The sequence below is a fragment of the Rhinolophus sinicus genome, linkage group LG04 (genome assembly GCF_036562045.2).
Source record: "Rhinolophus sinicus isolate RSC01 linkage group LG04, ASM3656204v1, whole genome shotgun sequence".
Lineage (NCBI taxonomy): Eukaryota > Metazoa > Chordata > Mammalia > Chiroptera > Rhinolophidae > Rhinolophus > Rhinolophus sinicus.
Genome location: NC_133754.1, coordinates 24,358,835 through 24,375,753, shown reverse-complemented (window position 1 = coordinate 24,375,753; position 16,919 = coordinate 24,358,835). Strand labels below are relative to the sequence as shown.

Here is a 16,919-nt window from a genome sequence, read left to right as displayed (position 1 = left end):
GGAACTTAAAGTTACATTGCAAGAAAAAATATACAGTCATACGTATATGTCCTTACCTGAAAGAAATAGGCTTTTGGTTGTTGGAAAAACCACAATGTTCTTTAAGAAAGAAATCAACTAGAATATCTTATATAGAAACAAAATGAACTATTATTTTATCATCTTATACACATTAAAAATAACACTTTTCTTCCCCAAAGCCAAGCCTTCCTTCAAAGAAATTGGTGTGAATCTCTATCTCTTTATATGGAGAATGATGCAAACTTGCCTGGATGTTACGTATTTTTCATACATCTCTTCTCTAGCCCTTTTGGTTTCCTCAAGTTGAGCTTGAAGCCTTTCAAGGCGATCCTCTTCATGGGCACAGCGAACACTAAGCTCCATGTTTTGGCGGTTGAGATATTCTTTATCCTTTTGCAGTAAAGTAACAGTCTGCTCTAAGGTGGTCACCTGCACGTGCAGAAACAGAGAGTATCCAGAGCAATGTTGCCTTACTTTCCAATGTTTACTGTGTTGTTTTCTTGCATGTGTGCTTTTGCTCACCACATACAAAGGGCTAATTTTTACTTTGAAATTTTTTTATCCAAACGCAGCTACTAAAGTACCTTCTTTCTGGCAACTATATCAAAAAGGAAAAAATGTCCCTCCCCCAAATCTGCCCTGGGCTCGGTCCCACAATCACTGTACAATAAAGTACAAGTGACTCTATAAGCTTACCTCTTTTGATAATTCACTTCTTTCTTTCCCTTGAGTTATGTGAGAGGCTTCAAGTATTTCATGTTTTCTCCTTAACTCAATTAGTTCCTGTTCAAGTGCATCACGTTCACTACAAAATTCAAATACATTTATTTATTTATTTTTACTAAAATAAAATTCAAATATGTATGTAAATTTTATATGCCTTTTCACAACGAACATTTAAAGGGTGTTGACTGTGTTCCAGGAAGCTGAAGAGAGATACTAGCAATAGGGCATTAGTGTCATTCTATAAAGAATAAAGTATCTTCTTTTTAAATTTAAAGCACCTTTTTCAGATACATACATATGAGTTTATCATCTTTAAAAAATAAATAATAAAACTTTCTAAGGTACACTCCGGCATCTTTTCACTAATCATCTTCAATCTTATCTTGAAGCCAAAATTTTCAAAGAATTTATACATGGCTCTAGGCTTTCAGTTCAGTGCCAAAAGGCCTTAACTCATCACTGACTGCTTAGCAGATACACAGGCAGGCTTTCTTGTGACTCTTTCATTCACAAATTGTTTACAATTACCCAGAGATTCTAATTTCCATATTCAGACCAGTTCTTTCTCCCAAAGAGTAAAACAAAGAATTGCACCAAACCTACAACAGGTTTCTTAAAAAAATGAACAGAGAAATAAATTTACTCTTTACTTATCTGCCCCAGTCAGAATTAGTTCCTTTGCATTTTATTTCATCTTCCCACCTGGGATTTTCATGGAGAGGGCTATTAAGAACTGTTTTTATTTTCATTAGATTTTTCAATAACTCAGAAACTGATTTGTTTTCCCCTTCTGGCAAACAAAGCATTATGTTTACTGAAGTGACAAAGCACAAGTTAAAAAAATAACAACCAACCATAAACCTACTAACTAAAGATGACTTTCAGTATTAACGTTTTGGTACATATTACTTTAAATGTTTTGGGCTTTTACATACAAATGTTTTTATTCTTACAAGGTTATGATCATGTTCCCTTTGCTATGATATTTTAAATGTAAAAAACGATTATACAGCATGATACAGCAAAACATCCATATACGTTCTATCCATAGCTGACAACAGTTAACATTTGTCTATATTTGCATTAAAGTTATGTTTTTTAAAAAGATACAATACTATGAATAAACTTGAAGTTCCCTATATTTTCCTCACTGTTGCTGTATCAGCCCCCCGATACAATGAATTTAGTGTTTCTACATTTTTTTAACATAATTTTATTCAGCAATTAACATTTTGTCATATTTACTTTATATTATTTACAAATATTATTTTGTCACATTCTCTCTCTGTTGTTCATATATGTATATATATATGTGCATACACATATACATGTATACACATCTACACATACACACAAAATGTGCATTCTCCCCCACAAACTATTTAAGAGTTATATGCAGACATTGGGTCCCTTTATCCCTAAATAATTCACTGTGAATTTCCTAAGATTAGAGATACTCCCTTATATAATCAGAGTATAATTACCAAATTCAAGACACTTAGCCTTCATACAATATCTAATATACAATCCAGTTTCAAATTTTTGTCAATTGTCTCAAAAATGTCCTTTATGGAAATTTTTCCCCCAGTCCACGACCCAATGTATTATCATGCATTGCATCTGGATGTCTTATGTCTTTAGTCTCCTTTAACTCTGAACAGTTCCTTAGCTTTCCTTGGTCTTTTACGACATTGACTTTTTATAGAGCACAGGCCAACTGTCCTATGGAATGTCGCTCAATTTTCATTTGTCTGATGTTTCCTACGATTAGATCCAGGTTAAGCACTCTGGCCAGGAATATCATGTAAGTGATAATGTGCTCTCAGCACACCACATAAAGAGGCACATGATGTTCCTTTATCCTATGATTGGTGATAGTAACTTTGATGATTTGCTCAAGGTGGTATCTGCCACTTCTCAACCGTAAAGCACCTTTTTGCAATTAATAAATAATCTGTGGGGACATACTTTAAATTTGTATCATTTGTTCCCTAACATCCTTTTACCCAATGGTTTTAGCTTCCACTGAAGATTCTTCATCACAGTTTTATAAGGTTAGCAAACGGTAATTCTGATATGCATATACATTCATTGGTTGGGGTCTCTAGTGTAGAGATCCTCTCTACCACAAACATGTGCTCTGGGATTCTTATTCTACTCAATGCATTAACTCATTTTTGTTAATATTCATTTTGATATTTAAGTTGCACCATGTTTGGCCAGTTGTAGCCCTTCAAACTAGCTACTGTGGTGTTGAACTGGAGTTAAGGGTATCTGTATGATCTTTTCCACAGTTTGTGAAGCCATCTTCCCTCACCATCACCTCTGCCTACTGAAAGGGCCTAGAAACAATGACCAGTGTAGTAATGAGCAGTTAGTTTCTGAATAGTATTTCTGAATCTCCACAAATCTTAATTTCTGAATAGTATTCTCCACTAAAAGGAACCAAGACTCCTAAGACAAAGGGCTGAGACAATGAAATTACAAAGTAAACCTGACATTACGTCAGAAACTAAGAAACTGCTTAAAAAAAAAAGGCACGTACATTTTAGTTTTTAAAATTTAATATTATGTATTTAACTTACCCATATAGATAAGTTCAAGTCTAATTTAATGATTTTAACTGTTAAATAGAATTACATTACAGAAATAACTCACAAGTTATTTTCCATTCTGTGGATAAAAAGCATTTCAATTCTTTCTAGTAATGATGCAATTAACATCCATACTTGTTTCCCTGTGCATATTTGTGAGAACTTACGAAGGATATAAAAGTGATTTTCTCCCCCAGTTTCTCTTATATTTTTGTGACCAGTACATTTTTCTTTAAATCCATTCTATCTATTGAGTGAACCTATTGCTTGTTTTTCTGTTCATTTCTAGCACATGAAGATGTTTAGCAATGTTTTTGGTCAGGGCTATATTTTTTCCTTCCTTGGTTTTTATTGCAGAAAAAACGCGTGTGCACACACATGATATCATGAATCCCCATGCTCTCATCATCTGGATTCAATAATTATCAACTCGTGACTCAACTTGGTTCATTTGTCTTTCATTCATGGCCACTCTGGATTATTTTGATGATTATGCTTTTCAGTTTTCTCTTTTTCTATTTTATCTATTATTGCTCAAGATTTGTAATGGCAGAGAGGATATCAAAACACCAACTCATAATATCATTTTACCATCACAATGTACTTCATTTTGAAAATCATTCTTTTAAAATTTGGCGTTATTCAAAAGTCTACTGAGTACAGCTCTCACGGATTTCAAGAACCGATAATTACCATATTTTGACATAACAACACCTACAAAATACATACGCATGTCAGTCATGCTGGTAGTAGGAGCACCCAAGCTATATCCCCAAATCCTTGCAGAGTTACTTACGGTATTACACAATTTATAAAGCATTCATTCGTTTAAAAAATATTCACTACATGACTAGCATATTTCAAGAATTATTTCAGGAGCAGGCAGATAGAGCAGTGAACAATTAGGGTAATGTCTCTTTCTCTCTAGGCATAATTATAAATACTTGCATAAATAGTCCTTTATTTGATCTTCTTAAGTGTATATAGTGTAGTTGTTTGTATTAGCACCATCTTAGAAATGACAAAAACTTTGGCTTAGAATGGTAAGAGATTTACCTAGGGACATAGCGCTAAGTGGTGGTTCATTAATGTACAAACAACAGAACAGTAAATTCCAGTAAAAGGAAAGTTATCTGTAATAGCTACTACTAAGTAGCAACACACTCGGCAATATATTTTCAGACAGTGTTATTTTTTGGAAGTACATATGCCTTTAGTCACAAAGAATAGTTGAAAAAACTTCAGATAAAAAACCATGAAGTATTTACATTGATTTCATAAAATAAAAATCATCAAGTAAAATTTTAAGAATATTTATATACATGGGATTTTACTGAGTCCTTAACTTCTAAGATTTACATTTTAAAAGACAGCAGCAACTTTTAAATAAAATACAATTTTAACCCAACAAAGTGCCAAAACTATACACTTTTATGTAATGAGAATAAAGTATGTCAGCAGAATAAAAAGGTAAGCCACTGACTGGAAGAAAATATTTGCGAAAGACATATCTGATAAAGGATTGTTATCCAAAACATATAAAGAACTCCTAAAACTCAACATAAGAAAACAAACAACCCAATTAAAAAAATGAGCCAAAGACCTTAACAGACACCTCACCAGAGAAGAAATACAGATGGCAAATAAGCACATGAAAAGATGCTCCAAATCTTATATCATCAGAGAAATGCAATTTAAAGTAATAATTAGTTACTCCTAAACACCTGTTGGAATGGCTAAACTACAAAACACTGACATCACCAAATACTGGCAAGGATGTGGAACAACAGGAATTCTTATTCATTCCTGGTGGAAATGCAAAACAGTACAGCCACTTTGGGACAGACAGCTTGGTAGTTTCTTACAAAACTAGACATACTCTTACCATCTGCTCGTGCTTCTCAGTATCTACCCAAAGGAGTTGAAAGCTTATGCCCATACAAAAACTGGCGCATGGATGTTTACAGCAGGATTATTCATAACTGCCAAAACTTGGAAGCAACCAAGATGTCCTATACCAGGTGAATGGATAAACTATGGAACATCTAGGCAGTGGTATACTATCCAGTGCTAAAAAGAAATGAACTGTCAGGCCATGAAAACATATGCAGGAAACTTAAATGTATATCACTAAGTGAAAGAGGTCAATCGGAAAAGGCTCTATACTACGTGATCCCAACTATATGCCATTCTGGAAAAATCAAAACTGTGGAGACAGCAAAAAAAATAAGGTATAGTCATATGCCACATAGCGACATTTTGGTCCACGACAGATTGCATATGCGATGGTGATCCGGTGAGATTATAATGGAGCTGGAAAGTTCCTTCTGTCTAGGGGCATCATAGTCGTGCTTCGCAATGCACTGCATTGTGTGTTTGTGGTGATGCTGGTGGAAACAAACCTACTGCACTACCAGTTGTATGCAAGTATTGTAAAATTATAGTAACGGGCTACACCATCTTGGTTTGTGTGAGGGCACTCTATGATGTCTACACAGGGATGAAATTGCTTAAGGACACATTTCTAAGAAGGTGCCCCTGTTGCTAAGCAGTACATGATTGTACAAAGCAGAACAGACAATGTTGATGGTAAAAATTCAGGTGACTTGGATGCATGCCAAACATGAGAAGAACTATGGTAGCATCTTAACTACTTACCTCTTGACTTTGTCATAGTTCTCTTGACGGTAGTCACCTTGCTGAATTAACTGCTTTGTGTCTGCTAATTCTAAGGCCAAACGTTGACATCTAATTTGAAGCTCAGAGTAGTTTCTTCGATCTTCCTCATAACTCTATAAATCAAAACAATAAAACATTTCAAACTAAATACATTTGACTATATTCTGTATTAAAATTCTTCTGTTAAGCTGTGAATGTCCTTGTAATTAAAAAACTCAATTTTTTATTTAGTAATTTTTCTCTACTCAGAGACAGGTAATCTTTAAACTCACAGAGTAGTTTGTAAGTTTATTTGTTTAAAACTTGAGCTCTGTTTTTCGTAGAAAAAAAACAGTACAACCATGCTCTTGCTACTAGAATAATACATAAAATGACTACCCATGTGAAATGTTTTTCAACATTTACCAAGTTACTATTAGATGCTAAAGACATGGAAATAAATAAAACATAGCCCTGTTCTTGAGAAGTTTCACAATTCAGAGATGAAGAGCCACATGAATATCAAGTATCTTCAATGAAATACAGTTAGTGAAGAGATTAATTATGCACTGCCAGTGGGAGTATTGAGCAAAAAAGGAATTTTGTGGCACTTGGAACATATTTCTACTGAGCTTCCTTCCATTCACCAGAGCAGTAAAAAGGGATTGTAGAGCTATGGGAGATGTGTAGAAGTGAACACCTTGAAACCACAACCTGGCCTTGCTCACGAGCTTCCTTTCTCACCATTTCTCATGTTCACACTTCACTCTCCAACCCTAATGAAGACCTGAAGTTCTCTAAATGCACCAGGATTCCTCTACCCTGTTCTCACTACCTGAATAGCTGCATAGGATCTGAACATTTGCCTCAATCTCACTGTACCATCAAATCGGTTTTCTGTACACCTCACCAGAGTGTAAGCATCTCAAGGGCAGGGACGCTGTCTTAGTTACCGCTGGATCTCCATCACTTTACACAGTACTTGGTGTACAGTAAGAATGAAATGAATGCTTCTGAACAAATTAAGAAATGAATATGAAAATGGGGAGGAGTTCCTACTTATTTTTCCCCTTTGAACTTACCAGATCTTGCAAGCAACCATTAACTCCACCCCAGAACCTGTCATGTTGAATACATCCTGTCCCAACGCATTCCTTCTTAAGTAGCTAACCAGCTAAGTGTGGTCACATTCATTCCACAAATACTGAATTATTTCTATGTAACTGGTCCTGTGCTGGGCACTGTAGATACAAAGATGAGTAAGACACTGTTTTTGTCCGTTTAAAACTATTAAACACAACTTTGAAGAAGGGCTGTTTGAGAAATGCAATTATGGAAACACTACATTCGATGTGTTTTGTTTTCGGATAGATAGTATTATGTTCTTCTCCTACACTGATTTTCTCCAAGAGGATGGCATATTATGGAATTTATTATAGGTTCATAGCTGAGGACACACCATCATCATCTCAAGAAACCACTTTCTTTGCTCATCCATAAGAAGCAACTCATTCAAATTTTATCATGAGATTGCAGCAATTCGGTCACATGTCCAGGCTCCACTTCTAATTCTAGTTCTCTTGCTATTTCTACCAAATTTGCAATTCCTCACTCAAGTCTTGAAGCCCTCAAAGTTATCGATTAGGGCTGGAATCACCTTCTTCCAAACTCCTGTTAATATTGACATTTTAACCTCTTCACATAAATCACAAATGTTATTCATGGCATCTAGACTGGCGAATCCTTTCCAGGTTTTCAAATTACACTGCCCAGCTCTATCAGAGGAATCACTACCTATGGCAGCTATAGCCTTAAAAAAGGTATTTCTTAAACAATGAGACTTGAAAATTGAAACTCCCCCTGGATCCCTGGGCTGCCGAATGGATGTTGTGTTCACAGGCAAGGAAACAACAGTGACCTCTTTGTGCAGCTCCACCAGAGCTCGTGGAAGACCAGCTGCATTAGCAGTGGGCGGTAATAATTTGCAAGAAATCTTTTTTTCTAAGCAGTAGGTCTCAACGATGGGCTTATAGTACTCGGTAAATCATGTTGTAAACAGATGTGTTGTCATCTAGGCTTTATTGTCCTACAGAGCACAGGCACAGTGGATCTAGCATAATTCTAAAGGGCCCAGATTTTCTGGAATGGTAAAGGAGCATTGGCTTCGACTTAAAGTCACCAGCTGCATTAGCCCCTAACAAGAGAGTCAGCCTGACCTTGAAGCTTTGAAGCCAGGCACTGACTTTTCCTCTCTAGTAATTCAAGTCCCAGATGGCAACATCTTCCCACATAAAGCTGTTTCATCTACATTGAAAATCTGTTTAGTGTAGCTGCGCTCATTAATTATCTTAGCTTCTACACTAGCACTTGCTGCTTTACCTTGTACTTTTACATTATGGAGATGGTTTCTTTCCTTAAACCTCATGGACCAACCTCTGCTAGCTTCAAACTTTTCTTCTGAAGCTCCCTCACTTCTCTCAGCCTTCAAAGAATTGAAGAGAGTTAGGGCCTGCTCTGGATTAGGCTTTGACTTAAAGGAATGGTGTGGCTGGTTTGATCTTCTATCCAGACCACTAAAACTTTCTCCACATCAGCAATAAGGCTGTTTTGCTTCCTTATTATTTGTGTTCACTGGTATGGCACTTTTAATTTCCTTCAAGAACTCCTCCTTTCTGTTTACAACTCGGCTAACTGTTTGGCACAGAAGCCTAGTTTTCAGCCTAGCTCTCAGCTTATGACATGCCTTCCTGACTAAGTTTAATCACTTCTAGCGTTTGATTTTAAGTGAGAGAGATGTGCGACTCTTCCTTTCACTTGGACATTTAGAAGCCACTGTAGGGTTATTAATTGCCTAATTTCAGTATTGTGTGTCAGTGAATAGGGAGTCCCAAGGAGAGGGCGAGAGAGATGGGGAGCGGGCCAGTTGGTGGAGTAGTCAGAACACATAGGTTTATCAATGCAGTTCACTGCCTTATATGGGAGTGGTTGGTGGCACCCTAAAACAATTACAATAGTTTCGTAACATCAAAGATCACTTATCACGGATCACCATAACAAATATCATAATAATGAAAAAGTTTGAAATACTGAGGAAATTACTAAAATGTGACACAGAGACAGGAAGTGATCAAATGCTGTTGGAAAAATAGTGCCAATAGACCTGCTTGAAGCAGGGTTGCCACAAACCTCAATTTATAAAAAATGTAGTATCTGCAAAGCACAAAGCAAACACAATAAAACAAGGTATGCCTGTATTAAAAACTTAAGTTTGAAGTCCTTAGACAGCTTACCAATCCACTACAATCCCAGAACTACTCTTTACCCTACTGCTTCTCATATTTATATACCTGATTTCTAAAAGCATGAGTTTTCCACTCCTCGAAAGCAAACGTCTTCCTACTATAAACAGTAATAACAAACAAACTAAACAGAACGAGTGCAGATGTAAATATGTTTGTAGGTTTCATGGTAGGAAACTGTGGGAATTTCATCTGAGGATTTCCATTTTCTCTGTGGAATACCAAGTCATCTGCTGAGAGTGAGAAGGGAAGCTGAAAGCTGGAGATGAGTGTAGAATGGTGAATGTCTAAATACCCTGTGAAAAATGAGAGGACTGAAAAAAGTGAATTTCAGCACAATTGTATGGGCCCATTTGAGGTTGGTAACAATAAACTTACAGTGCTTATTACTGCCTATGTGATTTTCTCCAGCAGTGCTCAGTTGGAAAAATCGTGCGATTTTTGTCAGGCAAGGTTTGATAAAAAGACAGCTGGAAAGGAATTAGAGAACACTAGCAAGGGAAAGGTTTAAGACTAATAACATAAGAAAGAAAAAAAATTGAGGAAGATATTGATAAATATATTAAATGAACTGGAAATTCTCTTAAGTTGAAAGTAGATGATTGCGACACACGGACACACAGGAAGTAACATGTTCAGTGAGGCACCTGAATTGGTAACGTCAGAAGTGAATCAGTTCTGGGTGACAAGGAACAGAATGTGGGCCATGAGACTAAGTGCTGGAGTAGATAAGAAGCAATCACTACAGATGAGAAGATTAATAAAATGCAAGGCCAAAATTGTGGATGAATCACAGAAGTAACCAACGCAGGAGGTAAGATGAAAAGGAAGACTAAATCTGGAGCAAGGGTTTCACTTAATAAAGAAGAATGCCCCAGGGGTCTGCAAATGAGGAAGGTTATAGGTGGGGGAACTAGAGGACATGACTGCCCAAAGAAACAGATGGTTTTCTGAGTGTGCAAGTGCTAAGATCTGAAATTGTGAAGATCTAAAACTTCACCAGCACTTGGACTTCCGATCCAGAGAGCTAGTCCTTGGGAGATATGAACACGAACACACATACACACTACATACATGTTTATATATAATACATGTATATACATTTTCTTTAAACACCATATGACCAAGTATAAGCTGAAGTTCAGTACAGGAAGGTATATATTCTACCAACACTTTTCAGATGAAAAATTTCCCATTAAATAAAATTATTACTTTTATATTTTGAAAAAAATCTACTTCACTTACTATTAGCAACTAAAACAGATTAAACATAACATTGGAAAATAGGAAAAATAGCGTCTTCCCTCAAAATGAGCCAAACCAAACGAATGTGTAGAACTTTGAGGTTAAGGCTAAAGAGAGTAGGAAATGTTATTTTATTTATCCCGGTGCATTCTTTCCTGTTTTAAACTCAACCTCGACTTCTGAGGGAAGATTCCAAGTTGCAAATCTGAGCTACGTGTCCTTCTTATATTTTCTCACAGTACCTGGTTATTACTTATGTCAGAAAAACGTACCATATGTGCTGTGAGCAGCCACCACTTGTGTCCCACATCATAAGGAAAATTTTAAGGAAGTTTTCTATAATCTTAGTACCTAGGACTCGGCCTATTATCTGGAAGGTTTGCAATTAACGTCTGTGGAAAGGAGCAAAAGAGATGAAGAAGAAAAAGTAAAAAGCCACCTTGTCTTGCACAGACCCCTCACCTTTCCCCACAGGAACCTAAGACCTGGAACTCCTTAAAGACCTGCCTTATCTCTGTACACCCAGTTACTCTAACACAGTTAGTTGCATTGAAAATGCTTGCAGGATGAACTAATGTTAAAATATCAATGGATTATGTACATTTACGGTAACTGCTCAAGAGGTAGAAAAAGTGACTTTAAAAACTGGTATTTACTATATTATCACTTTTCCAACTGAAATTAAAGAATATTATCGTAAATGTGCAAATAAAACACCTCATCTGAAACTATCACATCTATGCAACATATTTGCAGAATTTTTTCAAAGATTTTCAGAAAGACAGCAAGAAAGGCGATCCATTTCTTGATTTGGGTGGTGGTTAACCAGCCATATTCACTTGGTGAAAATTCAATTAAGGTTTCTCTTCTGTATGTTACAGAAATATTTTTAAACAGTAAAACAAGAGGCTTCCACAAGGAAAATGTTAATGGGGAGAGACTCTGCAGGGAAACTTGTATTCGGTGTGGAGAGGGGCAACATGTGAGATTCATATCAAAGTGGGAAGGGAGCAGAAGGGAAAGCGGGGACAGGGGTAGTAAACAGATAACTTTTTACTCAATCTATTTCTCTACTGTGTGACTGACATAAGAAACTGAAAATTATATATTACAGAGTATTTGAATAAAGTTATCAATTACTAGACCTTTCATATTTATAGTAAGATGGCTCTTCCTCCCAAGCCTCGTTTGCAAATATCAGTAGCTAAGTATTTTAGATTCATAGAATTTCAGAGATAAAACACACCCTGGAGATAATCTATTACTATCTTATTTTCTTTCTTTTTTTTTTATTAGTTTCAGGTGTACAAAACAATGTAATAGTTAGACATTTACACCCCTCACAGTGATAACCCCTCTCCCCCAATCTACTACCCTTCTGACATCGTATATAGCTGTTACAATTCCATTGACTCTACTCCCTATGCTGTACTCCATATCCTGTGACTATATATATATTAAATTACAGTTGACATCCCATACTATTCAACTTCAGCTTCAGGTGTACAGTGCAGTGGTCAGGCATCTACACCGTCCATGAAGTGGTCTCCCTAATAAGTCCGGTGTCCACCTGACACTCTACAAAGTCTTTACAACATTATTGATTATAGTCCCCAAACTGTCTTTCATATCCCCGTGGCAATACTGTGAATACCAATTTGTTCTTATTTTTAAGATAAGAACATGAAGGCTTAGAAGGGTTAAATGATTTGTCCAGGATTCCAACGCCAGCAGAGACAGAGCTACAATCTAGGTTCTTGAGTTCATACATAGTTCATCCTTTTAACTTCAAGTTCCTATTATTTGAGGAATCTATTCTGTGGAAACTATAAAACCATTGACCAGAAGTTAATATTATTATTTACTGCTCAAATCCAGGGTGTTAAAAATTACTTTAGTTGCAAATTTTATGGGTTTAAATATGGCACATGCATAAATCTTAATTAATTTTGGACTTCTCTCCTTTAAAACAATTACTACAATTATCCTTAAATACATATTCAAAAAAACATTTGACAAAATAACATCAAATCTAAGTGTTTTCCATAAGAAGTAAAAAATTATTCAAAGACGCAATTAAATAGTCTCCTTTTGAACAGTCAGTAGCTGTGTAAACCAAAAGGCATTTACTTTAGATATAATAAATTTCTAAGCATCATTTAAATCTTATGTCTCTCACAACACGTAAACTGCGAAGGGAGTGGTAACCTATGTGTCAAAATATATCTTTCATAACTGAAGTGATCTCCTGCCTGTGGGGAGATAGAGCAGCTAAGGAAATTGGAAATGGAATACAGTGACAATTACTTTAAGGTCAATGGTTCAAATCAGAATTAGTTTCCATTGCTTAGCAGTTTAGTAAAACACGAAGAAATGGTTTAGGAAAGTGAGAATTCACTCATCAGAATTCTCACAAGTGGGGGAGAATCCAAAAGAAACTTCAGAAAACAGTTAATATTCCCTGAAATATAAAAACTTGAATAACAAGTATGAATCATTAATGATATATCTCATTTTCATATGAATAAAACTAACTGTATTACTCACCTATGACTATTTAAGATGAGACTCAAGGTAATCCTGTAGAACTTTTCTCAGTAAATGGAACTGTTTCTAAACCAGGAAGTTATCTTGAACAAAACACTCTTTTTGCTTCCTAGTTACCAAGTTTCTCATAAGAGAAAAATATTTCACCATTTCCTCATGAAACTTAACAGCTTTATTAACTACAGACTCATTAAAGCCTTACATAGTATTGTTAACATTTCCTTCTTTGAAATGAAAGCATGCTGAAATAACTCTACATTAGCAAAACAGCTGCACATAGCTTAGCCACGTGTACTGGACCAAAATTCTGACCTGCACAAAGAGAATTCATAAATAGAAAATGTATGTATAGCACTTACAAAAACACTAAGTAGCATACATAAGCTCATGTACATAATACAGCTCAAAATATTCTATTCTATGTTATTAAACTTACAAACAAACTCTAAAATTGAAGTAAAAGATGAACCCTATTTTCCAGTTTTAGTATCTAGGCATTATTTTCAAATAACTAAAGATGTGGTACAAAACTATGAAAAAGGAACGCAGAAATCCACTAAAATTGGCACTTCAGGAAGAGTGACTTCTTTTTTAAAGGTCAAAAATCACATTTTATTAAATTTCTATAATAGTTTTACCTCATATTGGCCATGAACTAGCAGATTACATGAACAAAAGCAGAATTAACTGTTTACTTGTGGGCTTTTAACATCCTGGATGTTCGTTAGGTATAATTATGAAATCAATGCAATAATTGAGATACCTTTGATCTGAAGACATGTTATGACACAAAAGTTTTGGTTTGTATAATTCTTTCTCCCATTTATAGATCTACTGAATTATATTAGGAAAAAATCGTGTTTGATTGTTTTAAGGCAGCTGATATGAAATAAGGACTCTAAATGAAAATATGGTAACTTAACGTAGTACTTTGGTCTCTAGGTTAAAAATGAAATTTTCTGAGTAGCCCAAAATTGGCTGAATAGATGGATGTATGCTGCCACCATGTGGTAAAAGAAAAAAATTAAGACTATTTTGGGAAAGAAAGTCAATCCAGAAAAGTCAAGGTAAAGTGGAAAGTTTGTTTTCCTAATTGCCAGTATCAAAACTCAGAGATACAACTAATATCTTAGTTCAAGTAAACCACTATGGAGTTGTGATAATGGAGAAAATAAAATGGAATACACATTGCTAAGAAAGTCATTTCACATAGGAGGCTATTAAGGAAGTGGGGCCCATGCAGCCTCTGCACATCTTGTGCCTCAGTCTCCAGAATTGCTGTTAAGTTGCTAAACCTGTTGCTAAACTCAGCTCAAAACATCTTGGAGCCATAAACAACCTGGAACAACTGAGCGGACACATGGACTTTACTTCCTTCCTTGTAGTTTTCAACTCCCTCATTTGCATATTGGAACTAACCAATCCCTGTTAACCTAGCCAGCAATCCTTCATATCCATGAAATAATTATACTTTGAGGGTTTTTTTATTTGTTTGTTTTCTTTGCCTTTATAAACCCTGCCTTTCTTTGTTCTCTCCAGAGAAGTGCAGTTGCTACTGAGCGTGCATCTCTGGGATTGCAATCCTTTGGCTCAAGTAAATTCTTCTGGTATTATTACAGCCTAAACTTTTTTTGTTGTTGGTTACAGTTGTCATTATTGTCATTTTTGAGGCATCTATATTGGCTATTGCTTCCTCTTTTAAGTTTCTACTGATTTACTATTTGTTCTATGAAATAGCAATACCTTCTTATATTTATCCTGAGTTTATCCTCACTTAATCTGTACTGTGATTTTATGAACTTCAGTCACATTTTTCTCATTGTTGGTGTTCATCTGACACATCCTAATCTTAATATGTCCTTAGATAGTAAACTCAGCTCCTCAGATACCAGATTGTAGTTTCTAAACTCTGAACTCTATGGCTTTATCAGGAATTCAATAGTTACTAATAGGTAGTAAGTGCAAACAGCCAAAGTTACAATGTTCAAAACTACATTTCATTTAACGTCTTGTGTTTTATTTTGCTTCTAATATTTTTCTTCATGCCTAACATGTCATCATCCATGTCAGTACAAAGCTAAGCATGCTGAGAAAAAGATTCTCCAATGAAGCTAAGGTTCTTTTTAGGGAAAACAGGAGAATTTCAAAGTTAAATATTTTGCACATATAGATTAGATTTTCTCTTTCTTCACTTCTGTTGAAAACAAAATTGTAAGGTGGTTCTGCCTCTGGTAGTGGCCATGTAAGTTCCCATCTGACCAATCCTACTGCAGATACAACTATAAATTCTGGACAAAATATAAAACAACTACCTGAAGGCACAGGAAAGTGACCAAAATCAGGCAGATTCTGGAGGGGCGTCCATCTGTGTGAGGAAAAAGGAACAGCACTGGGTGACATTCCTGTTTTTTTTTTTTTTTAATGGCTTTTAGCCTGAGGGCAGGCCTACACTATGCCAAATTGGAAGGATAAAGGTACACAAGAAAAACCTTCCTCTTCCTAGTTTGAAGAACCAGAAGAAGAATTAGGGGGCAACTCAGCTACTCTAAAGTGAGGAGGTAGGGTAGATCTAGTATAGATGGCAGAGTAGATAAATGCTGTGCTTACCTCCTCCTCTCATAACCACATCAAAATTACAAATAAACTACAGAACAACCATCATTGAGAATCACCTGAAGTCTAGCTGAACTGAACAAAGCCCTACAACTAAGGACATAGAGAGGAAGACACCCTGAGACGGTAGGAAGGGTGGAAAGGGCTGGTCTCACACCCCTGTGTGACCACTAAAAATCAGGAGGGATATCTCGGCTGTGGAGGTTCCTCCTCCCCACCGGAGGAGTAAGGGGTCCCAGCCCCAGAACAGGCTCCCCAGCCCAGAGCTTCACTGCCAGGGAGAGAAGTCCCCATAACTTCTGGCTGTGAAAATAAGAGAAGACTGTGGCTGAGTGGGACAGAAGGCGGCTGCACTCCCAGGTGCCCCTCATAAAGAGCCTGTGCGTGGAATTATTCGCTGATGGACTCACTTGCTCTGAGCTTCAAATCTGGGGCAGCAGCTCGAAAGGTGCCAGCGGCATATGAGGAGGAACTGAATTATCTGGCTTCAATGGGAGGGTTGGAAGGGCAGCTTTCTTCTGGATGGAGGAGCTGGTGGAAGCTACTATTTCTTTGTTGAGCCCTCCCCCGTCCCAAGGTGCAGGCACAGGTAGCCACCATACCTGAGGCCCCATCAACCTGGCTCTGATTCCGTGAGACCCTGCCCCACCCAACTTTCAGGAATACCCAAGCCCTTTCCAGTGGCTGTTACGTATAAATGGCCTGTCTTGGCTCATGCTGCAGACTTTCCTAAAATCTCTCAAAGGTTCAGACAATCCAAACAAGCAGCACTTGGCTTTCAGCGTGTCCCATGCCTCTGGCTACGCATCCCAAAGCCTGGCACTAACGACAGCCAACCTCAGCTCACAGCTTGGCCTCTTAAAGCACTTCCAAGCCCAGAGTGGGTGGTGGCCATCTGTGGGTTGCTTTGTGGCTCATCCCAGGCGGCCCTGCGCAGGGCACAGGCTGTGGCTGAACTTGGTCTGGGGTGGGGCCCTTCCCAGGAGGCCCTAGGGCTGGCATGTCGGAGCATCACCTGTCCACTTCCAGGGACAACATGCCCAAAGAGCACACTGCAGGGGGGGGGGCGGGACACCAGCACCCTGCTAAAGCGGATCCTGCTCCATAGGATCAAGGCTGCACAACAGCTCCTCCACTGTAGTCACAGCCATTTTTCACAACCAATCAGCCCAAGGGTCAATCCTTCCCATAGTCATGCAAACAGCAACCAAGGCTC

The 16,919-nt window shown here is 37.1% G+C and overlaps 1 protein-coding gene across 2 annotated transcripts in view; it reads right to left on the bottom strand.

The window, feature by feature from the left end:
* The window catches only part of PIBF1 (progesterone immunomodulatory binding factor 1), a 179,862-nt gene that overhangs the window by 135,889 nt on the left and 27,054 nt on the right, over positions 1 to 16,919 (bottom strand). For both annotated transcript variants that reach the window (XM_019738177.2, XM_019738176.2), the window contains exons 6-8: positions 6,000 to 6,133; positions 718 to 826; positions 269 to 450 (exon numbers count right to left, since the gene is read on the bottom strand). In XM_019738177.2, coding sequence (XP_019593736.2) covers positions 269 to 450; positions 718 to 826; positions 6,000 to 6,133 — 425 coding nt within the window. The remainder of the gene's footprint in view (positions 1 to 268; positions 451 to 717; positions 827 to 5,999; positions 6,134 to 16,919) is intronic.